Source organism: Rhamphochromis sp. 'chilingali', assembly GCF_963969265.1.
Source record: "Rhamphochromis sp. 'chilingali' genome assembly, chromosome: 20".
Taxonomy (NCBI): Eukaryota; Metazoa; Chordata; class Actinopteri; order Cichliformes; family Cichlidae; genus Rhamphochromis; species Rhamphochromis sp. 'chilingali'.
Genome location: NC_137947.1, coordinates 15,183,057 through 15,210,440, shown reverse-complemented (window position 1 = coordinate 15,210,440; position 27,384 = coordinate 15,183,057). Strand labels below are relative to the sequence as shown.

At 41.4% G+C, this 27,384-nt stretch overlaps 1 protein-coding gene across 1 annotated transcript; it reads right to left on the bottom strand.

Moving 5' to 3' along the window:
- Positions 1-224: 224 nt before the first annotated feature.
- On the bottom strand, positions 225-27,164 carry ptpn20 (protein tyrosine phosphatase non-receptor type 20). The gene is made up of 47 exons (XM_080868287.1): positions 26,460-27,164; positions 24,196-24,343; positions 23,820-23,983; positions 23,025-23,090; positions 22,754-22,933; positions 22,521-22,596; positions 22,044-22,124; positions 21,743-21,818; positions 21,130-21,283; positions 20,793-20,864; positions 20,430-20,604; positions 20,083-20,218; positions 19,829-19,967; positions 19,580-19,732; positions 19,128-19,313; positions 18,851-19,013; positions 18,231-18,498; positions 18,067-18,146; positions 17,548-17,625; positions 17,326-17,433; positions 17,071-17,187; positions 16,739-16,947; positions 16,079-16,180; positions 15,720-15,813; positions 15,100-15,185; positions 14,459-14,630; positions 13,836-14,047; positions 12,326-12,424; positions 11,754-12,235; positions 11,009-11,585; positions 9,621-9,791; positions 9,352-9,526; positions 9,053-9,263; positions 8,936-8,973; positions 8,595-8,681; positions 7,842-7,903; positions 7,384-7,545; positions 7,047-7,296; positions 6,127-6,233; positions 4,985-5,067; positions 4,466-4,575; positions 4,176-4,324; positions 3,908-3,998; positions 2,953-3,287; positions 2,648-2,863; positions 2,281-2,343; positions 225-2,194 (listed from the first exon to the last, which is right to left on the bottom strand). Exons 2-47 carry the CDS (start codon positions 24,317-24,319, stop codon positions 2,084-2,086), a joined length of 7,050 nt encoding a protein of 2,349 aa, XP_080724413.1. The 5' UTR covers positions 24,320-24,343; positions 26,460-27,164; the 3' UTR covers positions 225-2,083.
- Positions 27,165-27,384: the final 220 nt, after the last annotated feature.

Here is a 27,384-nt window from a genome sequence, read left to right as displayed (position 1 = left end):
TGCAGTAAAACTCGAGAGGGAGTAAACCGTGCAGTAAAAGTAGAAAAAGGGGCACAGTGAAGTTAGATTTAGGGTTGCCTCCGCCTCTCTGTTCTGTGTGTGCCATCAGGGAAAACCCAATCTGCTGCCCTTGTTCCGTTATTTGAGTTGAATTATGTTGTGTTTGGAGTCAAGGGGTAAAATGTGTTGTATAACACACAAACAAGCTTCAGAATAGCTTTTAATTAAAGAGAGAGGTATTACATTGTTCTCAGTTATTGGTTACATAGTGGCTGGTACAGTGACAAGATATTAATTCAGCATAAATAAGCAGTTGTGCAATCAGAGGTTATTATATTTCACAATGCTACGCATAAGCACTTGCTTAACTGTACAAGATGCATTTTCACAGATGAATGCAAAATGTGCTTTTCTTTTGTTCTTTCAAGAATAACCATTTTCAAATATATCAACGAGTTTCAAATAGAACGCGAACTTGCACATAACAGAGGGTTAGCTATCGTTGGAAACCAACCAACCAGCGTGGAGTGAAAAGATGTTTCATACACAGTACAGAGGCTGATGGCTCTGCATGGCCATCCACATGGCAAAAGTACAGTACTGCATATGTCTAACCAACATGCTCCAAACAGTTTGGAAAACTGGGTAACCGATCCAGACATTCAGTTTCCCTCCTCCTCAGGAGTATTGCTTTGTTACATTCCACATTTTGATCATGTTCAAGTCATTTTGTCAAACTCCAGGCTGTACTGTAAGAGTCTGCATGCAATAAGAGAGCTGGTGTGTGTTTGTTAGCAGCTACAGGAACAAAGCTCACAAGCAGTGACATCCAAAGGTTGAGGTTCAAACCAGCAGCTAGAAATCATTTTAGATTTGACTTTGACCGTTGCTTTGTACAATATCTAAAGTGGCAAAATGGAAAGTTTGTAAACCTGGGAATATTTTTTGCATTTTTGGCTGAGTTTGTATTAAAATAGCCAAAGAATACAGAGAAACGATGCTATCACGTAACAACTTACATGTAATAGCCCAGCAACTAATAATTTAAATTACATCTAAATCATTTTTGTACATTTTACAAAAAAAAGGGAATATTTAGAGTTCAAATTTTAGCAAAATAGTGAATTGAAAATTTATGAATTTTCAAAAATTTGTTATGTGGGGTCATTCTTTATCTGTATTTGGGATGAGCAAGTTGTGATAATGTTTAATAAAATGTTCTTTGTGATAGATATTGTATAAAATGAGCACACAAATTAAAAAGAAAAAAAGACTGGAAGGCAGTGTGCGAACACCACACTGTTTCAGAGTTACAACTTAACAAAAAGGTGAGATGTAATGTTCCTCTGGTTTGAATTAACCAAAGTCCACCTTACAAACAGACCAAAAGCTGCTCGTTCACTCCAACCACTATCAGCTGCTCTCAAATCTGTTTCTTGTCCTCCGTCCCTGACCGCTTCAGACAAGTGGGCTGGGGTCAGTATGGAGCAAGTGATGCGTATCTTTCCAAGGCACTTAATGCTTTTCATTCCCTTAGATGATTAATTAAAGACAATCAATAATGTTCTTTTGCTAATACCCTTTTCTGCAGGGTACAAATGCACTTAAATGAAATGATAACACAACCTTGAATCAAACGCTAGTCATCGAGGTTTGAAACAGACACTAACTTTGGTATGATGATCTTACACTTGTGCACTTTGATGACATTACTGCCAAGATGTAAATATTACCGGATTTAAAATAACATGCAACATAAAAATGTAAAGAACATGGAGAAAAAAGATTAGATTTAAAAAAAACACAATGTTTGAGACAGAAGGCAAATCACTAAACCTGAAAAGGCAAAACAACCTCAGTGATCTAAAATAACGTGAGATAATCACAGCACCAAGAACACATACACAGACAAAGTCAGTTGAAATCATTGTAGCAAAGCTGAGAAGTACAGATTGCATATTATAGCCAGCTAAACTAAAGGAAGCCAAAGAAAACTGTATCATCAACGTATCGCTCTGCTGGGCGCGACTGCACGCGGTCGAACATTCACAGCTTGTTTCTTACAGGTATGGTGGAAACATTCTCAAACTACTTTGTGGTCTCTTGGGTCTTCTGGTTGCCACTGGCTGCCGTGAAGCTGTAAAATCCCCTGTAAAACCTCCAACCAGACTTTGTAGCAGAAAAGGTATTGCTCCTGAAATAAGGGGGACAAAGGACACGTCTAATTTTGCTCACCATCTATTCCAAAGCCTGAATTTTAACCCTTCTGCTGGCACTGACCTTGGTTTGAATCATCCCGTGCCGCTGAAGTCTCATCTCTTTCACAATGTTGCTTACGTTAATCTAAAGGTAAAAAAAGAAAACTGTTAAGTACAGATGAAAATGCATGCATGTTTTATTTCAAATAACAGTGATTAATGAAGTGGCTGCAACCATGTTAGTGCTGCTGGGTCGCACTTTGGCACAGCGGTGGTTTAAGAATAGCCAGTTATAGTAGGATCTGCCCCTGCTGACCTATGTGAAAAATTTCACAGCAGTCTATCCGATAATTGTTTTTTATTTTTCCGGAATGTGATAGAACTGTGCCAGTTGCATGACTAAAACCACTAAATGCCAATGAAAACCCATCAAAGTGGATTCCACTCACAGGCAAATCATTCTCGATGAGGCTAAGGATGATGTCAGTACAAATAAGAACTCCTGTACGTCCTATGCCAGCGCTGCAGTGCACAGTGACAGGCCCTTTATGGTGCACCGCCCTCAGGTAGCGGATGAAGCGAACCAGCTGCTCGGAGGAGTGCGGCACGCCGTGGTCAGGCCAGTGTGTGAACTTCAGGTGTCGAACAAAATGTGTTTCGGCAGTCTGGAATGGCAATTCATCAAAAATTTGCACAAAACTTGTATTTATTCATTTTTTACAGTAAGTCAGAAAAGAAAGTGCCCCTCTCTCACCTCACTCTCCACCATACGGATGATCTTGATGTGGAAGTATTCCAGGTACTGTTGGTTCTCGAGGTGAAGCTGGTACCTGCCTACATCCAAAGGCACACCCAGCTTCTCTGGCCAGTATTTGTGACATTTAATCCTTCCCCGCTCTACTTCCTGGGTCATCATGGAAACGACATCGGATTTATTTTCCCAGATCATCTGCCAGAAGGTTTGCACAGTAGAAGGTAAAGGGCCCTGACAGGAGATGTAGAAGAACTCTTCATCGCCAACTTGCATGCGGATGTAGCTGGCATTGATATAGTCCTGATTCTCTCCAACCACAACACGAGTTTTGTCGTCTAAAGGAAGAAAGAGCAAAAATAACACGCAAAAATAGTCTCGGTGTGTTTTTGAGTTTGAGCCACAGCCACTCAGTGGTTAATGAAGCCTTGACTTGAGCATTTTTATCACCAGCATCTCGATGTTTTGAAACCAGACGTGATGAGCGAGCGGTGCATCTGACTTAGAAGTCGAAGACACTGTGAGTTTATGAGGTAGTGATTAATTCTATCACAAATCAGACAGCAAACCTCTGGAATTCATGGTGATAACACAGCTTGTAATATTATTTGTTCCTGATGCTCCTTCATTTATTAAAAATATAAATCCTAGATAATTACAACATCACATACTTGGCAGACTCAGAGAAAATTATAAGTGTGGTACCAGTGAGTTATTGAGAAATAATTTGTTCTGTGTAAATTAAATTGCTTAACTGTTGTACACAAACATCTTCACTCCCTTCTTTTTTAGAGTCAGCTTAAAGTGAGACAATGAAACAATGGAATGCCAAGTCCCTGAGTATCCATTTTTACGAGCTTTAAACCATCAACGAGAAAGATGGAACCCCTAAAAAAGGGAACATAAAAAGTGCAAGGTTTGAATAAATAATAACATTAAATTTTTACACTCAACTTACAGGGTAGGATGTCTCTGTAGCGGTTCTTGTCTCTGTTCTCAGGAGCTTTTCCCACTAGGCAGTTGTCAGAAGGCTTCAGATGCTCCAGAGCCTTAAGTATAAACATGGACATAATAACCACAATAACTTAAGATAATGCATTTTATTTATTTTAATAAACGCTGATTTTCTACAGCATGGATGTTTGTCTGCCGCTTCACAGTGGAACCCATATTGTAGTAAGTTACATAATAACTTCCTTTTTATGAATCCAGTAGTTCACACAAACCATGAACTCTTTGACCAGTTCCTGCTGGTCCAGTTGATGCTGGAGAATCTGGATGAGAGCTTTGACTCTGGAGCCTGAGTACTGGCTGGTCTTTGCAGGGGTAATAAGAGCTAGACTGGCCAGTTCCTCCTCTGATACTATGGGAGGGCCTGAGAAAAATATAGATTAAAAGAAGTGGAGAAAAGGGTCACTTTAACCCTTTAATGCAAACATTTATCTATTTTAACTCAGACTTGTCATTACAGTACTACAGAAACAGGCACCTGTTTGGGATGAGGCCATTTCCTGACCTTTGGTGCTGAATACATCGTCGTCATCATCTTCACTGCTCCAGCCGTCTGACTGGGGTTTCCGGATGTCTTTGCAGGAGTGGTCCAAAAGTTTGCTCACAATTTGTTTCCTGGGGGAGTCAGGGGGCAGGGCAGGGGTGAGACCAGACCATTTTTAGTCTTCGGTAGGAGGGGATGAAATCATGCAAGGCTGAGCTTCCTTTCCCTGCGCCTTTTCCACCTAAAATACAGTATAAACAAAAGGCTAAAATATATTTTTACTACTGCTGTACCTTTCTTTTTTTAAGCCTGCATGGAATAGTACTATACACTTCCTAGCTGTTACACTAACTGACATTTTCTTCTAATGGGGATCACAGTTTACAAGCGTCAACGTTTATCCCACAGTCATCTTTTATTTATTGCTCTTTGCTGCCTCCTTATGGATAATGCTGGTACTCCAGCATACAAAGATGCAGGAGGAGGGGGGTTGAAGAAGAGGACACGAAATATGTAGACAATACAAGAGAGTAGTACTACCTGTCAGAAGCTCCATGCAACATGTCAGTGACATTGAGGGATGGGCAGCAAGCTTGATGAGAAGGGGTGCTGTTACAGCTCTCCTGTTCCACAGACAAAAAGCCAGAGGAGGCAACAGAGGGAAGGAGCAAGATGTTAGCAGCAGATGTTAGTAAAGATGTAAAGAAGGGTACGATTTAATTTTAATAGTTAATAATGTTGCAGTTAGTTTATATACAGTACTGTACAAAAGTCTTGGGCTGTCTTTTCTTTTTATTTTACTAGGAAAATGAGAAATAGGTGTAGTCGGGTATTGAAACATGAGCAACCACACATGGAAAATGCTGCATACAAGACAAAAACAGAGTTTGTACAACTGTAATGAGCTTGAAAGTCAATATTTGGTATCACCACTTTTATTCTTTAACACAGCCTGAACTCTCTCTGTTTTTGGGATAATGGTCATGCTGAAAAAGAAAGCCTTTCCCAATCAGACGCTTTCCAGGTAGTATTAAATGGTAATGCATTGTACGTCCCCCAACACCCCCAAAGCTGAAATGCAGCCACAATGACAGGACCTTTACCACGTTTTACAGTTGGCCGTAAACCTCTGCTGTGCTTCTTTCCTGACCTCCTTTGTACACACTGATAAAGTTTTGAATCAAAACGTTCAAATTTGCACTCATCATGTCATAAGACCTGTTGCCACAGATTTTCAGTCCACTTCTTGTGTAATTTTCCAAAGCTCTGACTCTTCTCCCTGTTCCCTTTCCTCAAGAATGGGTGAGTGACACTTATTCTTCCTTGAAGACGATTTCTAGGCAAGTTTCAGCAAACAGTAGACAGATCAACTGAGATGTATCTCTCATGTTAACCTTGATTAGGTACCTTTTTAAGGTTCACAGGTCAGGGTTAAATGACTTAACATGCAAAAAACATCCCGCTGAACATGATCAGGTACAGGGACTGGAGCGAAAATGAGTAAAAAAGCAGCCAATGTCCAAAGAAATCTCTGATAGGCCTTCAGAAAGCTGGAGAACGATTGCTCAAGACCACTTTAAGAATTACAAGAAAGTCTGGCTACTTTGAAGCAAAGTTTAAAGAAATGAGAAGTTGCTCAAGACTTTTGCACACTTCTGTATGCTTGTTAGTGTCCACATTACCTGTTTACCTGTAGTCTCATCGGTTACAACTGTCAGTAGGTGAGGTGAGGGAGGGGGCGATGTTAGAACAACATCTGCTTCATTAACCACAGGGTCTGACATTGCCTCTAAAACAGCAAATGTAGACAAAATGTCAACAAATAACAAGATTAAAATAATCACGCTTTTTGTTAATGAAATATTACAAATCTCTCTGAGTCTACAGCTTGTTTTAAACATCTGCTTTCTACAAATCCTAATAATAAGAAGGGGCCACACTTTATTTTAGAGTAAACTAATAAGACATAAGAGGCTGTATTTGTATCAAATTACACAGAGCTAGAAATAATGTTTTTATTAGGCAAATTTTACAAGCCATACCTTCATTAGGCATTATTCAAGACTTTGCATGAGCTTATTTGACACTACAGTTGTGCTGTAATGTGTTGCCAATAACCCTCTAAGAAAGTGTGAGCCTCTAATAATAGGAGTTAACGAGGGATTTGACTTTATGTCTCAATATAGAGTTGTAATGACAACATAGTAGCTATCATAGCCTGGTATTAGGGGATTGGAAAGTGGCATGATATTTTTAAAAACGTGTGAGAGTAGACTGTCAACAAAGTACCACCTACACGTTGTAAAAGTCTGGACACCATCAAGATTTTAAGGGATGACTGAACATGTGATCCACTATGCTTTAGATTTCTTCTAATGACCAACGAATGATCCAGTAGTAAGGTGAAAGTCAGAGACAATTTGTAAGTATATCTTACGGCACTAAATCTGGTTTTCAAAGCGATCTTAATGTATATGTAAGGCACTATAAACATACTATTTCTAATTCTAGTTATGCCTAATTAGACACAAAATATGGATTTTTACATCTTTTACCATAAAATTTAGCGCAGCTTAGGAAATGTATTTGTCAGAGAGCATACCAGGGGGACGGTCCACTGGCCTGTTCAGCATGAGGTCAGGTGAAGAGCAATTATCAGGGTTGGACACAAGAGCAGGCTGCTCAGCTAAAATAGCTTCAGTTTGAGCTGACATGTTGGGCGGTGTAGGTGACTCGGAGTAGGTCAGGGGCAGGACGTCTCTGCAGATGGTGAGCTGCACAGTCCCTTCAGCTTTGCGCAGGATTTCCACCACCTTACTGTGGCTCAGTCCAGACACAATCACACCATTCACCTAGCATGGGCACAAAGAAAATCAAAGCCTCCCCCTGACTATGGAGGTAAAAAAAAATTATTTGCATTACATACGTTGTGTTGTTACCTCTAACAGAATATCTCCCACTCTCAGGCGACCGTCCTGCTCAGCTACTCCACCTGAGCAAATTTCTCTCACCCTGAGCATGCTGCCATTTGTTCCCCCGACCAATGCAAAACCGAGACCTCCTCCTTCTGGTTTAGTGAACTCCACTTGCATGATGCAATTCTAAGAAGACAAGAATTGAGAAATAAGGAAACAGATTCTCTTATCAGTTTTATAGCTGTGTATTTACAAGGCCAGATTGTATTCTACATTAATAAATTGCCACTGTGTCGTGTACATAAATGAAGAGTAAAGAATGCTTGTCAAACACACAGATAGAGAATACATTAACAGATTGACACTCAGCAGACTCATGTTACAGTGTCCCCTTAGACGGACAATTGTTTAAGCAAAGCAGAAGGTGTACAGGAGAAAAGACCAGGCTAGTGGACAGAAAATACATTTGTTAGTAAACTTACATCCTGTTCTTGGCCGAGAGAGAGACATCTGAATTGTCCAGCAGTCTGATACACAGCTTCAGCTGAAAAAAAAGCCCATTCAGACAAAAAAAAGAGTTAACATGTATATTATTATGCTTTTAGAAAACATCAAGCAAGTTTAACAAAGGGAACTCCTGGAGTTTGGCTCTAAACCAGCAGTGGAACTTTCCTTCTCTACCGATTTGCATCCATGCCACCTTCTGCATCAAAATAAATTTCAAAACAAGACACTTGGAGAAAAAACAGCAACACACACCAACCTCCCACCTCTTCGGACATTTTGAAAGAGAAGTGTTGAGCGGTGTATTTCTTCTATGACAGCAAAACAAAGCTGATCTTTTCAGACTGACCCTCTCCACTTTATACACCGTCACCAGGCAACTGAGATACCTGCCCTATAGACCACTGGCTGTATGGTTCTGACTCTGTGTGCATGTGTGTGCGACGCCTTTGGCCTTGCAGTCCAATACGCCAGTGGAGGGCCAGAGGCTCGCTAATTATTAATCCTGCTGTGAGAGCCCAGGATCTGTCTGTCAGCATTCAGATCACACACATGTAAACGCACACACAGCTGCAAAGAGAGCTATCTGTCAGCACCAAGCTCATGCTTCACCCTGACAATGGGACAGCCGTCAAAGGGATGAATGGTAACTAGTTACTGTGCTGATGATGAAAAGAGTTTGGAAGAAGCAAAAAGAGAAATAAATGAATGCGAGAAAGAAAAAAACTCACCATCTTCAGTAGGAGAGTCTTTCTCTGGGGATACTGGCTCTTCAAAACGAGCAAAGGACTTCCTGTCCTTTTTCCAGTCAAACAGACCTGTCGAAGAAAACAAAGAGATCAAACACTAAAAAATACCTTTGCATTACACACAAGTAATTGTTTTGCTTCCCAGAATTTTAAGGTTTTCTGGTAATGATTGAACCTAAATTATCATTGTTGAGCGCAAACATATTTGGTTTCTAAGCAATGCATCATTGCATATACTGCATAGAAACCAAACTATCCTGTTTAGCTGTCCTTGGAGTCCCGATCAAGTGAAGTCATGCCATAAATTCTTTGGAAGCACTTACCGTTCCACTTACCCCTGGGGGTCACTGGCTGCTCTTCTCTGTAACAGACACAAGAACAGACTCATTCAAAGAAAGAGAGGCAAACACTAAAAACATTATCTCTCGAACCATTAATACCTGATGACTTTTAGTTTCACTTTACGTGGAGCGATCTCACAAGCTTTGACTGCATCCTCTAGTGTCATTCCCAGCGTGCACCTTCCACAGATGTACAGGATCTTGTCATTGGGTTGGACACTACCCTCCTCGCTGGCAGGGGAACCTGGCACCACCTCCAGACAGTAGATGCCCTGCCATTTACTACCAATGCCACCTGTCAGCTTTATTCCTGGAAAGGGCACGCACAGAGATTAATTCAAATAATATATGACTGATGTGCTTCTATGCCGTAAGTCGAAGTTTATATAAAGTCCCACCCAGCTGTCCTGAAGGTGTCTTGTGTAGGACAATATCAGGCAGGCTGTCACAAGAGGGTGGAGCCACCAGGTTGCTCACTGCTCTCCCTATTGTCATACTCAGTCTCCTTGGAGATGACCTGAGAATAGTCATGGCAACGTCATCTGCCACACTGGTAACATCGTGGCCATTTACCTGGTAAAAGATGACAGACAAAGAACAGTTGTCATATCAACAGGACACGCTTAATGATTACTTTAAATGTGCAGGCGCAAGTTTTGGTGCATACTGTGACGAGCCTGTCTCCTGCCCTGAGTCGTCCATCTGCCTTGGCTGGATTGTCCAATATTTCCTGTATGTAGTAGCAGTTGTCTAGTTTGCTTCGAGTGATGGTGAACCCAAAGCTTCCACTTCTGGACTTAGTCAGAACCACTGACAGCTCAAATTCTTTAACCAATCCCTGTGAGAATAGAAATTAGAAGGTCATGATTTTAAGAAGAAAACAAGAAATTTTTTAATTTGATGGCAGTGGCAAAAGTTTGTGTGGGGGATATAAAAAGCTTCAAAAGTCAGTGGTCCTAAAAAGAAACACCTGGAGGAACATTTGACACTAATAAGGTTCATTAGCACCAGGTCAGTAACATGTATATAAAAAGTATATAAAGATAATCTTAGAGATGCAGAGGTTCAGAGAATCTGTGGCGACGCTTTTTATATTTTAATGTTTTTTGGAGATTTTTATCACAATTTCTTCTGATAATGAGTAGGTGGCACTCACAGGGATCTTTTTCTTTGGAAGAAGAATCATATGATCCATGCCTTTTAGGTTGGTCAGATGCTGCCAACACCAGCCCTTTGATTTTAACATAGAGGGGAGACCCTGGGTTAACTTAGCCAGTCGATAAACAGCGTGATGTAACTGCTTATCCTGATTGCCAATGTTAGTGAATCCAGAATGGAAAGATACCCGGGGTATGTCAAACTGTCTTCATAGTATAGGGCAGAGTAGCACTGCATTAAAAACAGAGCTGACTGTCGTTCCTGTTTTTAATGCAGCCTGCTCCATAGGCTCAGGAACGCTTCCAGAAATCATCCTCTGTGAATCCAGAATGTAAATTCAAGCTTACATATATGAACATGATACAGAAACACCACCATCTCCTCTAGATGTCTTATGAGGGACCATACAGCTTGTTATTGGCACTGAGTTCAAAAGCCTGCATCTCCGTTGGTTTAGGGTTACATTAGTGCCTATGGAACTGGCACCTTGCATATTTGGAAAGGCACCATCAATGCTGAAAGGTATATACAGATTTTAGAGCAACATACGATCCCATCCAGAACACCTCTTTATTAGGGAAGACCCTGCATATTTCAGCAAGACGATGCTAAACACCATACTGCAGCTATTATAACAGTAGAAGAACCGAGGCGCTGAACCGGCCTGACCTTTCACCAGTTGAAAAAATGAACAACATAAGACATAAAAATACAAAATAAGACTCTGGACTGTTGAGCAGCTAGCTATTAGACAAGAATGGGAAAACATTAATCTCTCAAAAGTCCAGTGATGGTTCTCTTCAAAAAACCTAATGGAAAACTAGCAGGCAAACTAATATTGATGAAAACACAGCTAAATTTAAGCAGTGGCATAAAAATAGAACATCATCGACTTGCCTTTCTTCGACTCTCTTCCTCTTCCTCATCATATTCGTCATCATCATAATCTTTGTATTCCTTTTCTTTCTTTTCTGGTTCTTCTCTAAATTGGATTGGAGCAGCCGGGGGCAGCAGTGTGGGGGGCAGCACTGGGGGAGGTGGACTAGGACAGGGAGCCACAGAGATAATCTGAGCTGTGATAGGGGTCAGTGGTGGAGGTTGAGGTGGGGGCACCATGGGGCGGCTGATCTTGGACATGGCTTTGTAGTGACTTGGAAGAAGCCCCTGCTGGATTGGGTGGTGCTTGGTTTTAGGGGGCTGTGTTGTGAGTGGCTGGGAGGGATGTGCCAGGGAACAAGTGGTGGGGGTGTCAGATAAGAGGTTGAGGGCCAAGGTGGTGGGGTTGGGGTGTGGATACTGCAAGCTACTTGATGTTTGAGAGCTAAAGTTGGCTGTTTGAGTGCTAGCGGTGGGAAGCATGTGAGGAGGCTCCAGTGTGGAGCTGATGGTCAGGTACTCTTCATCTGCCATGATAGTGAGTCCATTTCCCATGAGGCAATAGGTGACACTTCCATCTGCCTCCTCTCTGACTCCACTGCCGATTAAAAAAACATTTATTTTGTAGTCTACTTAAAATTAAGCCAAATGTTCATGTTCATCCTAACAATAAAACTCTGTCCTGATAAAAGACATCTGCACGAGTTTTGAAAATAACCACACAACATGCACATCAACACATGACAGCTGGCATCTGAAACATTACCTGGTATACACAGAGTTGGAGCCAGTCTTAGGACAGACATCAATAAGCATCACAGTAGAGCTTGAGGTTGTTGCGTCCTCCTCCTCCACATCTTTGCTCTTCTTTTCTGCTTCTGCTTCCTTTTGTTGCTCGAGCTTCCCAGCAGCTAGTTGGGCCTCTGTTGGAGCAGGTGGAGACCCAGAGCCAGGCGAGGTAGGTGAGGCAGGTGATGCTGGCGAGACTGGTGAAGGAGGAGATGTAGGTGATGTTGGTGAAGGAGGTGAGCGAGGGGAAGATGGTGGAGTCTGTTGTGTCTGCACTTCTGCCTTGAGATCCTCCTGGCTCTCTGGGAGTTGTGAAGCTGCAGGAAGTTCTGAGTTTTTCTCTGTTTTGCTGGTCGGCTCCTCCTCCTGGTTGGAGGGCTTTTTGAGGAGCTCGCTGTAGTCCTCCCCCAACCTGATGTCCAGAGACCGCGATCGAGCATCACGGAGGGATGTAAGAGTCTGTAGAGTCAGACAGAAAGTACAATGGTTTGTCTAAAAATGTCTGCCTTGGGACTGGATTTACAGTGATTCATGAGTATATTAGCTCACCAGTGAGTTATTATCTCCATCATTCAGTGCTCCTGGTCCAGGTCGGCAGATCAGCAGATGAACCTCAGAAGGAGCACCACGTAGCAAAAGCAAAACCCTCTGAGACAAACAGAAAAGAAACTTTGAATTGGTTAAAAATGAGACAGACTTACACTCAACAAAAATATAAACACAACACCTTTGTTACTGCTCCCATTCCCCATGGGATGGACGTAGAGACCTAAAATTCATTCCAGATACACAATATAACCATCCCTCCCAAACAGTGGTCACAAATCAGTCCAAATGTGTGGTAGTGGGCACATCTGCTATATTGAGATAATCCATCCCACCTCACAGGTGTGCCACATCAGGATGCTGATCTGACATCATGAGTAGTGCACAGGTGTACCTCAGACTGCCCACAACAAAAGGCCACCCTGGAATGTGCAGTTTTGTCTCACAGCAAAATGCCACAGATGCCACAAGCAATGAGGGAGCGTGCAATTGGCATGCTGACAGCAGGAATGTCAACCAGATCTGTCGCTCGTGCATTGAATGTTCATTTCTCAACCATAAGCCGTCTCCACAGGCGTTTCAGAGAATATGGCAGCACATCCAACCGGCCTCACAACCGCAGACCTCGTGTAACCACACCAGCCCAGGACCTCCACATCCAGCAGGTTCACCTCCAAGATCGTCTGAGACCAGCCACCCAGACAGCTGCTGGAACAATTGGTTTGCACAACCAAACAATTTCTGCACAAACTGTCAGAAACCGTCTCAGGGACGCTCAACTGCATGCCCGTCGTCCTCATCGGGGTCTTGACCTGACTCCAGCTCGTCGCCGTAACAGACTTGTGTGGGCAAATGCTCACATTCGATGGCGTCTGGCACGTTGGAGAGGTGTGCGCTTCACGGATGAATCATGGTTCACATTGTTCAGGGCAGATGGCAGCTGAGAATGTCCCAGTTCTTGGACTGATTTGTGACCACTGTTTGGGAGGGATGGTTATATTGTGTATCTGGAATGAATTTTAGGTCTCTACGTCCATCCCGTGGGGAATGGGAGCAGTAACAAAGGTGTTGCGTTTATATTTTTGTTGAGTGTAAAATGTGCACAGATATCTGACCAACATATGTGTAAAAGCAACGCTGCTAATACCATTGTAACTTCTTGGCAGTACAGAGAAGATTAAATGACACAAGCACAATGACACAAACTGCTTTCTATTTCAAGTGGTACAAGATTAAAGGATTAGTGAAACAATGAAGTGAATGAGACTTGAGAGAGAACAAGGTCACTTGTGTTACTTATACACTCGGCAGTCCATTCATGATTATCCATTGTTCTTCCACAGGTTTACACAGTTTTAAGGCTACATTGGCTATTTTGCAAACAGGTTTATTTTGCTTTTTAGCTTCTTATGGTCCAATTGTCCACACACATTCTTGTCCTCTTATAAATATAAGAAATAAAAAACAAACTAAACAAAAAATACACTATCTGATATAAACATATAAATTCTACCTGATAGGGAAGATTCTTGAGAGGCTCTTTGTTGACAGTCAGGATGATGTCTCCTTCCCGCAGCAGGCCACTTTCCTGCGCTGGCTGACCTGGGAACAGACGTTTGATGCGGACCACGCTGCTGCGGTCTGGTCCTGAGTGCAGCTGGGAGATATAAAAGCTGAAGCCGAGGCCAGACAAGCTCTTCCTCAGCACCACCTCACGTGTGTTTTCTAGGAACGAGATGAAAGGAAACACTTGAGCATTAACATGTGAATTATGATCTTTAGCAACGTGCTAAGAACATTTTTCAATTCAGTGTCACAAATGCATGTATATTTCTTTTCTGTAATTATTATTTGGTAATACATTTTTCCCAATTTATTTGACTTTTTTTCCTACTATTACCAGTAAAGAAGGGAAGGCTACGTGCCAGCGAACAGGAAGCTTTAAGGTTTCAGTGGATGCAATCCCAAGGGACTGAGGCGGCATCAGCCCTAGATGACTCTGACAGCAACCACAATGTAGCTGTCAGATGACTCACAGTCACCTCTGGGCCATGTGTGCATGAGTGTGTGTCCCTGACACTGTCTATCTTTTCTTTTTTATTACGAGGGTAAATGCCCCTTCGTCTCCCCTCTCACCATCCGTTACAAAGCTGTAGTCCTTGGCTCGACCACTCAAGGTCGTTTCCATGGAGACTTCAGTCCTGAGGGGCTGTGTGTGTGATGCACTGTGGACCAAGGTAGGGCAGGGCGAGTCAGGTCTAGGCTCCAGAATTACTGTGGGCTCCCTCTCGAGCAGCAGGCTCACCACCTATAGGGAGCAGATGACGCACATACTTCCCCTTAATATGCTTGATAAATTTAATTGAACAAATAGCGTCACAGCGGGAACAGAGAATAATGTGTAGCAGCACTGGTTCCTGCCATTTTTTCACTGTGAATAACGCTTCCTTAAAAAAGGTTATGGTGGAAAGGTCTAAAGAGTCAGGTCAAGTCCTTGTAATAGTGAATTCAATAGTTTGGACTTTAGTGCTTTTGTCATTATGTTAACCTTTATGGTTTTATATTTAAGTTAATTTAACTAAAACAGACTCATTAGGGAAGGATTATCATCATGGATCACGAAAACATGGATTTAAAGAGATGAAGAAATACGTAACCTCTGTGAAGGACAGTCACTTAGCACTGATATTAATGTAATCATATCAGCAAACGAGAACATTTGTGTGTGTGATTGTGTTTCATTGCATGAGCAAGTGTTCATGCCCGTGTATGTATACCTCCCCAGTCCTCTTCAGGAACTCGACAGCTTGATGGTGAGTCACGCCCCTCAGGTTGGACCTGTCAACCTCCAGCAGTCTGTCACCTGTCATACGCACAAACACAAACCTCATCATCATTAGCAGCATCCGAACCGAAACGGTTTGCGATGTGTGTGCGTGTGTGTGTATATGTGTGATGACATATCACCAAACTTTAAAGTCTCTCCTGCTCACTGAGGCACGAAACAAGTCACAGCACAGAGGTTTACAAAATGTAAATAACAGCAACAGCAAATGTTTTATAATATAATTTCTCAAATACATTTTTATGATCTTTGGGGTTTAGACTTTTATTATCTTACTGTTCAATACACAATCACTTATGTAATATGCTGCATATGGAAGCTTAAGAACTTTTGTGTCAGATTCATACTTTATAATGCTGCGATGATGATGATGATGTTAGGGGGACTGTTATTAAGGATATAATTACAATGTAACAACTGATAAACTTAGAATTTATCCAGAATTTAGAAGTTTGATATGGATCCTGCACATTTTAATCATTTATTTTTTTTATAACCCTTTACCTTTTTCAACACCTGATCATATCTTCTACTTCCAAATTAAAAGATTACCAATTTGAATGCGACCATCCTGCTCAGCAGCACCTCCAGGCACCAGACTCTTGATGTAAATGCCTCCATCATGCACATTAGTGTTAATTCCTCCCTTTGGCAAGACAGAAAAAAGAGGAAATTCATTTGGCTGACAGTAAAGCAGTGATCTTACAAAGTTTATATGATTCATATCAATTCAAATTCAGTAAGTCAAGATAAAGTATTTGACATCATATCAAGAACATATTGTATTTTTACAGCTTCCTTATCCAAAATGATTTTTCTTCAAAAATGATTCCGTAAAGAAACCAAACTCTACTTTCTTTTACAACTAGAGAAAATGAGGAAAGCACTCTTCATTAAAACATTTCACTCACAGCAACACTGATGCCAAGGCTTCCACTGCTTTTCTTCAGCTCCACTACAAACCGCTCGCCTGTTTTAAGGCTCAAGATAGAGGGCGACCGAGAGTAAATGTCCTGAAAAAGACGCAGAACAGAGGATTAATGTTAGATTACAAGAAATGATTTCATGAAAAATTACATACAGTAACATGAAAATGTATTGTAATGTTTAGAGGTTATTTCTGCAAGTAAAATGTGAAATTAAAAAACATTTTGATTTAGAGTGTTCGTACTTGTTACTTGAGACTTTTGCAAAATGTGGCAGTTATTCAAAACAATTCTGTAAATGTATGCAAGTTTAAATTAAGTGTCTGCAGCCTATAATATTATAGGTAACAGTGTAAATGTTGCAGTTATAATGACTTTGAAATAATTTAACATCTGTACTGAACTGAAAATAAATAGATCGTTAAAGTGTTCCTAAAAAAGAAAGGAATGAATGAGGGCATATCTTTGGGACACTTCTGAATCCTGTGAATGACGACATCTCTTAGTTTTATCCAATTAATGTGAGCACTTAATCTGTTTATCAGTTGGCATTGGACTCTAATATCAGCTTTGACAGCACTGCTTCTTTTAAAAACAGTAAAGTCAATCGTCTCTAACCGCTGTCTTCTGAGCACTGGTTCTAACCTGGGCATCGTGTATTCGCACCACAGGAATGTGAAGCTTCCTGTTGCGTTTTGGAGTTGCCATGCTGGACAATGTGATGACATCCTCGAGTTCCTCCACTCCGGGACGGTACTCTGTGCTACTCAGGGTAGTCTGTGACCCAAAGTTCCTCTCCAACGCTAATCCAAGAGTACTCTGACTCAAAGAACTTTGTCTGTCCTTCAGTGACTCTGAGAGGAAAACAACCAGGTGGCATTAAAACCATGAAATAACTACTACTCTGCACAGTATGATCTGATAATAATTTATAAATATTTGAAGGATGGACGGAGAAAGCAGTGGGCCGATCTTACGCTTAGGCTGGGACACAATGAGCTCCACTTCATCGGGGCTGCTCTGTAAGATGGCAGCAGCATCACTGAATGTCACTCCTTCCAAACTAGTCTTATTTAGTGAGATGAGACGTCCACCTGGAAAAATCAGCAAATCACCTTCAAGTCCTTATGACAGATCACGTCCAATCTAATTGTGTATCTTGCTCTAGATATTTTATTATACATTTTCATCCCGTATCTATATTTTTAATCTGCATCGTTTGAACTTTGCACCTGGTTTAATTCGTCCATCTTTCTCTGCAGGGCCATCAGGCACAATGGAAGCAATGAAGATCCCAAGGTCAAGTTTGCCTGTATTGTCCTCTCCCACTATCACAAAGCCTGAAACAGGAGCAGAGAATATGAAGACTTTTACTAAAGAATCACTTGTTGTTGCTGTTGTTGTTATACCAGGAATTTTATCTCTCTCAGCTAAATCTGAGCTAATAAACTCACCAAAGCCCAGTTTGGGATCTTTCTTCAGGGTCACGCAGACTATCTCTCTCTCTGGTGGGGTCCGGGTTGGTGTATCAACTGCAAAACGTATGTTTTTAATATGATAAACAGGCAGCAGTAAACTATTTATATACTTTGTTTGCCTCGTTATTGTGCACTGGGTCACAGGGGCAGGTCAAATGTATGGTGTGGGTTTAGGTCATAAACAGACCAAAACATTAAGACTTGTACGCACTTTAGAAATGTTCAAATCAACATATCTGGAATTAGATCTAAACACATGAAGAAAACATGTGGACTCCACATAGGAGAGCCCCTACTGAAAAGAAGAAGAACTATTGTTGTGAGGGGACAATGTCAGCCAGACAACCAGACTGTCACTCTACTTTAACTCTGTGACCATCAAATTTCAAAAACCTAATATGACTTAGAGGCTACCAAACAGATGTCAGGTGCTCCATGCTGATTTAGTGTGTTACTCAAAGACTTGTTGTATTTATATTTTATTTGTCAGCTCACCTCGAATGGAGGATGAGGCATCAGAGTCCTGCTTCTGTAGTGACATACTGGACATCATCCTGGGAAGAAGCTCTGGCGTACTACAACATATGTTCACGGTAACATTTAGCTAAATCCACCTATATTTTTGTGATAATAACATGAAACTCATTATTAAGGGCTACCTCCAACACTGTCGCTCTTTTACATCCCTGAGGTCTCCCGTTTCGGGCAGATCCTTGTTCAGCTCTCTACTCATCTCTCTCCTCATCTCTCTCTGTTGGCGGAGCCGAGCCTCCAATTTGGCAGTCAGGTCGTCACAGGACTTGGACAGGGAGTCTGGTTGACCGGGCGCCAATCCTACATGGTTCAACATGCCCTCTGAGCAGGATATCCGCCTTAAGTTCAGGTTACGACCCCTGTAGGCGGATATGTACTTTTCCATGTTTTCATCTGGAGAAACAAAGTAGAATCAGGTGCTGCTTGCTCTTTGTTATACTTGGTTAAAACCTTTTTTTTAATATTAGCACTGCTAAACCCTGAAACAATATTTTTTGCTCACAGTACTCATTTCTTTCTCCATTTAGGAATAAATATGATCAGTTTTTCCTACCAATCCCATCTCCAGAAGAAATGAGAAAACAATCAATCAATCTAAGACAAGTTATCCTATCCAGTGAGAGAAGAAAAAACAAACACATTTTAAAGTCTTAATTGGGATCAGGCTGGACAGAGAAGAGCTCTTAGTCTGATTTCTCTTTTTTTTTTGTGCAGTTTAAATTTTAAACAATCAAAATATTCCCACCTGGGATTAAGGTGTGGTTTAGCTGTCGTGACGTCATCTCACTGTGAAACTTGTGCTGTGCTGAGCAAAGGTTCAGGAGGTATTGTGCTATTTTTGAGCTTTCCGTTACAAAACCATGCTTTTTCCCACTGGGGCCACCACACTCTATAATCAGTTTACGCCGCTGAAAGACATAAATCATTATTTAGTTCCTCTGAGCTTCATAGCAATACTACCTCTGCAAAGTAATGTCTTACACAGCTTAGCAAAGTCTGACTGAAAGGCCATATTTTTTTACCCCAGTGGATATGGAGTCAGTTTCCCTCCAGAGGAAGCGTCTGGTAACAGTCCGGACGTGGTTCTTCATCTCGTACACGATGATTCCTTTGGCACAGACTCCCAAGACCAACTCTCCAACCACCGACCTTTTCTCTCGCCCCACACGGTGGAACATAACTCCATACTCTGGTAGCTGCTGTGCAATCTGATGTGCACATGGTTTTCAGATTTTGTGGGACTCAAAATCTGGGAGTTTAGCTCTTGATCCTAACTCTCATATATACATGTATTTATAAACTAAGCAGGACAGTAAAACTGTCAAATTTAAAAAAAAAAATAGTAGTAGTAATAAAAAAGTTCACCGAGACTTATGACTATAGCATACATACAGTAACTAAAGGACAATATAAGCTACTTTTTAAACGAGTCTGTGTACATGTGTGGGAATAAATGCATTATTAGTGTGGTTACCTTTAGGTACTCCATTTCTGCCTCTTCTGGCAGCATCTGTGCATGACTTGCATGTAGTCTTGGCAACTCTTCCTTGACGCTGGGCAGGGCAAGCTTCTCAAGCATCCTCTTGGACACATAGTGCTCTGGTTGGTAATAGTTCTTGCCATATAACTAAAAAAGAGACACAAAAAGGATGAGGATACACACTGACAGATAATGCTGCTCCTTAAAGACATGCTGCAAACATGATTGTTATGTCCTCTGTACCTCTGACATGTAATCACCAAACTCAGCCTGCAGCGCAAGAGCAGCCAGGAATAAGCCTGTCTCCTCATTACAGTAAAGCCTGTCCTCCAAGATATCCTTACGCAGCTGTAAGTAGTACTGGTGACGAGTCAGTTTGTGCCTAGGAAGGAGGAACAAAAAAAGAAGAAAAAAGGCAACAGTGGGTTTAACTAAATACATTTCTGAAAATGAGCTTCCTGCATATGAGTTAATCGTGAAACCACTGCAGCACTTACAGAATGAAGGAGATATCATCAACAAAAAATTTGACTCGAAGAAACACCAAAAAGGATGATATCTGCCCTTTTTTCCAACTGTCAGGGGCAACTTTGGAGATTTTTGTTTCATGTTCCAAAAAGAAATATTCATCATCTGCAGAATGCCAAAGAAAAGCTTCTTTAGCCACATTTGTCTGAAGTGACTAAAACATCCAGTTGCGGAAAGACAGATTCAAAGTCATTTCAGTTTTTTCTGGAAAGGTATTCAGATAAATTACATATTCAAATATTTTTTTTACTGTCAATCCTTTCTCACAACCAGTGCACTCAAGATAGATCAGGTCCTATTTATTATGGGCTCTTACCATCTAGGAAGGCAAGACCAAAGTAAAAGTGTTCCACCAAGTTTGCGTGCGCGACCACCATGTCAAACACATCTCTTGCTCTGGACTTAATATCACAGCGAACCACCATGTACTGTCCATTAGGCATCACAACAGTCACTTCTCTCTGAGACGAACATGAACGGCCCTTTCTGGACTGTGGCGTGTACACACAAAACACACAGACACACACGTACATGTACATACATATACAAATACTATACATGCAATTATGCAAATAGACACAGTTCAGCATGCGAGAAAGGAAAAGCTAAAAGAATAGGAGCAAACAGAAGTGTAAACCGAAATTGCTTATGGGCAAGTGAGCCGAGATTATTCATTTACCACAATAGATCCTGGAAGCTCAAGAACAATTTGTTGCTCATCTGGCATTCTGACGAACTCGGGACCCAATGCCTGGAAAATAAAATTAATTAAACAAAAAAAAATAATATGTATATATTATTAGCTGGAATACATCTGACAGGTTGTCATTCCTCACTAAATGATCAACTGTATACAGAGATTTTAGTTCACCTGCACTGACTACTCTACAGTTCACTGTCATTCTAATACAGCTACATGCACACAGATCCACAGCATGCACGTTTACTCCGTGCCCTGCAAAAACATTTCACTTGACTTATGTCACTGATACATTCAAGTTCGTTTCTGAGCTTACCTTAGATTTTCTCTGGCTCAGACTAAGCGAGGAGTCGCTGAATGTGATGGAAGGACTGTGAGATCTGCCTGATGTCTTCGGAGAGATGTCGTGATGGGGACTCCTACCGAGCCAACTGCAATTGCTGTCCCTGTGACGAACCCCACGAGGGATTCTGAAGGGAGAGAGGTGGGTGGGGAAGGACAGATTGTGTAATAGTTGTGCAGGCGAGTTGGAAAAGTCAAACAACGAGAAAATGTCAGATCCCCTCAAATGGTAAATGGTAAATGGCCTGTATTTATATAGCGCTTTACTAGTCCCTAAGGACCCCAAAGCGCTTTACATATCCAGTCATCCACCCATTCACACACACATTCACACACTGGTGATGGCAAGCTACATTGTAGCCACAGCCACCCTGGGGCGCACTGACAGAGGCGAGGCTGCTGGACACTGGCGCCACCGGGCCCTCTGACCACCACCAGTAGGCAAAGTCAGTACAGACAATAAGGACGGGGGAAATGAGGAGCGGAAAGATTTATCTGTGCTGACATGAATGCACAGATAGCATCCTTCTACACTCTTGGTAGAAGGTCCAGTGATGGTGTGTATATATGCATGCATATATACATGCCTTTCTAAAGAAGATTGGTACAACGATGTGGGAGAGCTTCTCGGTCTTTGTCTCCATGGTCTTTGAGGTAAACTCCCTATAAAACATATTAAAAATGTTGTTGTTTTTTAAATAGTACACATATATATGTTCTGACTGTAAAATGCATTAAACAAAAATAGATACAAAACATAAAAGCATGCATAATTCAAGGATTACATCCAGACACTAAAGTGATGCATTTTGACATGAAACAAACTTCTTTGAAAGACATCCTGTGACTTCTGTTCAGGATTTGGTTTCAGCCAAACGAAACGCATACCTGACTTTGAGTCAGAGTCCGTTGAATATCTTCTACCTTCAGCACTTCCTTCGCTGAAGTCTGAAAATGGCCCTCTCTTTCCTGTCATCCAGGTAAGAAATAAAAGATGACAGCAATGTTTAATCTGGTTCTTTGTCTCTGCTGCCCTGAGACACTAAGATGTTTGGACAGACCTGCAGGAGGTTTTAGCTTGGAGCATCTCGCTCAGTATCTGATTACTGGCTCTCGCAGGATCCTAATCCTGGGCTTGCTTTAGGTTAAGATTTTAATCCTGTTGTCCGGTGTTCAGTCTTGAGTCAAACCAACAGTGACTGCAGCTACGTCCAGGAAATATGTAGATGACACCTCTTAAAGGTCAAATTTATTTAGGACGCATTAGGATTATTTAGAAATTAAATGAAATGACTCAGCTTTTTATGTGTGTGTTGTATGGACCTAGTTTAAATCAAACATTTATCTCAACTGTATCACGCTCACCATGAAGTCTTTCTCTGATCATCAGACTTCTGCCGCTCAGAGGGACATTGCTGTCTGGCAGAGATGTCTGGTCCATCTGGAGGAAAAAGAACCCCTGCTATTCACAGACACTTTCTTTTTTTTTTCATTAGTGCACAGTATGGCATTAATTTCACACACAGAATAGGCTGATGAGAACATAAAATATCATCAGACATGACCTTAGTGTAGAAAGTCTTTTTTTTCCGACTCACTGATTCATGAAAAACCTCCTCCACCAGCTGCCTGATGACTTTGGCGGGGGGCAGCAGGATGGAGGCTTTGAGCTGGGATTCGCAGGCTTCCAGGATGGAGTTGAGGTTTACCCGGCGGTGAGACAGGTCCTCACACATGCTGAGGAGGAGGCTGTTTAGATGGTCACTCAACTGAACCGGCTGAAAGTGAGAATTTAAATAATAATTACAACAGCTGAGTTGTGATGGTTAATGAGAAAATAACTGATGATTTTATATAAGGGGCTACTACCTGATTTTGAGGTAGGTGAAAATCAACTGACCAGTAGAGAGTCATACCCAGTGAATACACCAGCATCTATGCAACAGATAAAACCAGGTTTACTTTTGCATTCCTTCATAATGTGTTATAATAGTGACGATACTTATATATGAATGAGAGTGAAGTTTTTCCAGTAAGAAGCAAGTAAGAGTAAGAACAAGATAGATACAGTAGATCAACGTGAGCTGGTTTGCACAGAGAATCTTTAAAACAATAAAAATAAATCTATTTCAAGCATGATTGATTAAATCGGGGGTATGCCATATACTGGATGTATAAAATAGAAATGCAGATTACTGAAGCAAAAGGGAGCAGGCAACAACACATTGTGCTTTCTTTTTTGGAGTTTTAAGGCATATTTCTTGAACATGAATTCTATATAGTGGTTTTTCAAATACGAAATATTGTTATATAAATGTATGATCATTTTCACATTATAATTTGTTTTTAATAGTTACTTTTTTGGACAATGTACACACGTAAGGCTCACAAGTGCAGATTTCAGGTCGTGATTCTCTTTCTTCAGCCACTAGATGGCGCACTTACACCTTATTCGACCTTCAGCTCCAGACATCCTAAGATTTTCCACTCAATGAAAGAGACACATCAGTTTATGTCTGGATTGATTCTTAACGTCGCGAAGTCACTGCAGAGTTTAAAGTTGCTAATAAGCTGTAAAGCTACAGGCTCTAGTACTCTGCACTATTTGAGAAATCTGCCTTCCACTTTCACGTGAGATACGGGTACGAAAACACGCGCACTGACCCTCTCTGTGGCAGGTTTGGTTGAGCTGGCACGGCCCTGCAGCATCTCCGGAGCGGCGAATGTGGAAACCTCATCTGATAGGCCACAGTTCTTAAATGCTAAGGTACCAGTGGCTGACAGCAGCAAGGAGGTGGGGCTTATGATACTGCACATATTGTTTTGACCTGAAAAAAAGGAAACATTTATGTACTATCGGCTTTACTGTAGTTTTACACTAAAGTCCCACTGAGGGAAGCAAGAATGCACGATATGTTTAAATAGTTTCATAGATTTTCCACTGGCGCAACATGATAGTATGGTCGTGGCGTTATAAGGCATGATGTATGTGAGGCTAAAATAACAGGGAGTGAGGTGGGGAGGGTCCTAAATGCTTTACCCTTATAAGAGACATCCACTAAAGACTCTGCAGTGCCCAGCAGCAAGGACCAGACCTCCTCCTCCAGCAGAGGTCCCCCTCGTGCCTCCAGTACTTCAGCTAATGTAACAAACGTGCTGCTCATTCTGCACACACTCCACGTATGCACCTGAGGGGGAATGCACACGGAGAACATATGCATAATACACATCGTTACATATGCAAATTGCGACTCATTAGAGGCATTTTTGATAGTAATATTCTAAAGAGAGGGTTAATTTTCCTCGCTTTACATGCAAATCAGGTATGTACAAGAGGCTGTATGTGAAAGTAAGACATGCACACATGACACTTAGTTGTTATTCTTTATGCCAGACTTATTATATATTTCCCTCAATATTTTTGACTTTAGAGGGAGAGCTGTAAGAGATTCTGGGACATTTCATAAACACAAAAATCCTTTTCACTGATTCAGACTACTTTAGTGCTTTGATCTTACTGCCTGTCACTTTCTCTGCCACTCCCATCTACTAATTGGCTTTTCTCTGACCTGGGGGCAGTCCTGAGGAAGCTTTCATTCTTGCACCAAAGCAAGTGTGTCATTATCCCAAGTTAGTTTGTTACATACTATGCAGTTACCACATCTATATACAGCACTTTGAGTGCTGCATATAGATGTATTTTTCTTACTTTGAGCATTATGGTGGTTGCTGAGCAGTTTACTATTTTATATAGATGAACATCCAGTTGGACTGGACCTAAACTTGCCATTGTTTGGGACGACTGTGATAAAAACAAGTAATGACGCTTATGGGTGGTCTCAAATGGATAAACAGTCTTACTTGCTTTCTATGAAAACATGAGGAATAACACTGTGAGTAAAACAGACATGTTGATTTTCCCAAAGCTAAAGGTTAAACTGAGTTTTCTCAGTGGCCAATGGCAGAATCTGGTTGTTATTGGTGAATGATTAAGTCCAGTATAACCTGATCACCCGGCCTCTTATTCTACCAGATCGATTGGTTTTATTGTGACTCTAAGTTAGTCTAAATCTTTCAAAGCAGTAATATAATAGGCTTGTTTCTACAGATACAAACCAACCTAATTACTTTAGACCTGATTAAATCTCCCTCTTAAACTGAACTTATCCTTGGCTTACAAGATTAAATTCGGTAGCAAAAAACAAATACTCTAATCAAATTGTAAGGCTATGAGGTTTAAAATCTAAAATGATACAACTGTAAAATTACATCGATGAGATCATAGAATCATCCTGCTGCAGATTACAGAAGGGTGCTTTGAATGAACCTTAAAAGTATGAAATTTGTCTGTACCCCCACCGATCTAGTCTTCAGTAAAAGTTCAGCAACTGTGCTTCTGTAGAGCTATTAGAGTAACGTTTGTAAAGAGGCACACTGCTACTGGAGCCTGAAGAAAAACCTGGTTATTGGATGGTAGTTATAGCAACAATAGTTTTATGTGTTACTAAATTTGTGAGGAAACTGTAAGGGAATCATGCTGTACATACAACAACATGGATCTGCTGATGGTCTAGGTCAAGTATGTGAACTCACCATCAACATCAAACTTTCAGTTTCTATTAGAACATCTATATTCCCGTGCAGACAATGATAATTACATTATAATTGTAGAACATATAGACATTCATTTAAACTCATTATAATTGGAGCGTGCAAACACAGTGTTTTGTCCTTCATACATTATGTTTGGACTAAGATACGGAACATACTATGATTTAATGAACCACTAGATGACTAGCCTTCCTACACTGTTAGTAAAACATTCTTACTTAATCATGAAGCAGACAGACACTTGATGTAGATTCACATCCAAATGCTGCGATATATTCTGGGGAATTTAGGACATCACGCTTCTTCAAGGATCTAGGTCTCATGCAACCTTCTTTCTGGCTACAAGGTGAGAATAAACCCTACCTTCCAGTAATGTGAATCGAAAGTATGATACAGTGGGCGTAAAGCTATCATGGTGAGTGATTGTTTGTTGTGATTACAGCATAAGCAGTCTATAACATACAACCATTTTCACCCAGACCATTTTTGTCCTTACAGGCCTCAACATCACAGCTACACATTTTATAGTTCGTTCTCTTTACAGTCTTGTGGCTGTATCTCTGGGGTTTGTGCCTAAAGCAGATTAGATATCTTCTCAAATCTGCAATCAATAAAATGTAATTAAAATATGAAGACACCAGTGTCACACATGTGGCAAACAGCAGTGTAAAATGAATTGATAAAGAGCGTTACCTGGTACCATATGTAACCTGTGTCAGCGGTCTGATCCTTAGTATTATCTTCAATACTCCCAGGGATTCAAAGTAATCCCCGTGATCATCGCATTGTTGTTTTGATGTCCTCGCTGTGAAGGCTGCTCGGTTCTGGCAGGCAATTCATCAATGACATTAACTATACATGGTGCCCCATTCATTTGCACTATTACCACACTCACCACGCTGAAGATCTGAAACTTTTTACTGTAATTGGCGCTATTCTTGGCGTCTCGTCTTTAAACACTTGATTGGATTAGCCCCGCGGTTTGACAACGACGGGTCAGAGCCACCAATAGCCGGTGGGGTGAGATCAGCTACACCGATTTAACTAATCCGTCTGACGCCCAAAGGTGCGGTGGATCCCCGGTGTTGGTGCGCTACAGAGAAGCCCGGGTAGAACGGACGATCTCGGCCACGCCAGTGGGCAGGAGCTCGCTGCTGTGGGGCTGCTCCTCAACAATGATCATAACACTGCGGGCTCTCTTCGAACAGGGGGTAAGAAACCGTAGTAGCCTCGTCTTGCTGCGGGAGTCTGTACTGGGACGTTTATCCATCGCTGTCCAGGTCGGGGGTTTTTTTTTGCGCGCAGCTTGTCTCTGCAGGGTCTGTACCTACGCAGGGACAAAGATGAATAACGACCGTCCAGGGTTGTGAGGTGGGCGCTGGGAGAATTTAAACTACTCAGCGCTAAGTTAACATAATTTTATCTCATGTCCTTACTCAGTCACATGCCTTCGCAGGCTCCGTGCAGCGTACGCTGGTGTAGTGTACGCCGGTGTGGGTGAAGGAAGGAACTGATGGATGGACTGTAGATGGTACCCTTTTTCATAATATGCTGTGGATTTCTGCAGAGCATTCATCCTTTACAAATTACCCAACAGCTTACAGGGGATAATAAATAT

Excerpts from the sequence above, each read along its gene's own strand:
- ptpn20 (XM_080868287.1), bottom strand. The coding sequence starts at position 24,319 with ATGAGCAGCACGTTTGTTACATTAGCTGAAGTACTGGAGGCACGAGGG. Across the intron at positions 19,314-19,579 it reads CAGAAATGGAGTACCTAAAG|ATTGCACAGCAGCTACCAGA; the intron begins GTAACCACACTA and ends TGTGCACATCAG. Across the intron at positions 17,626-18,066 it reads TGCCTCATCCTCCATTCGAG|TTGATACACCAACCCGGACC; the intron begins GTGAGCTGACAA and ends TACGTTTTGCAG.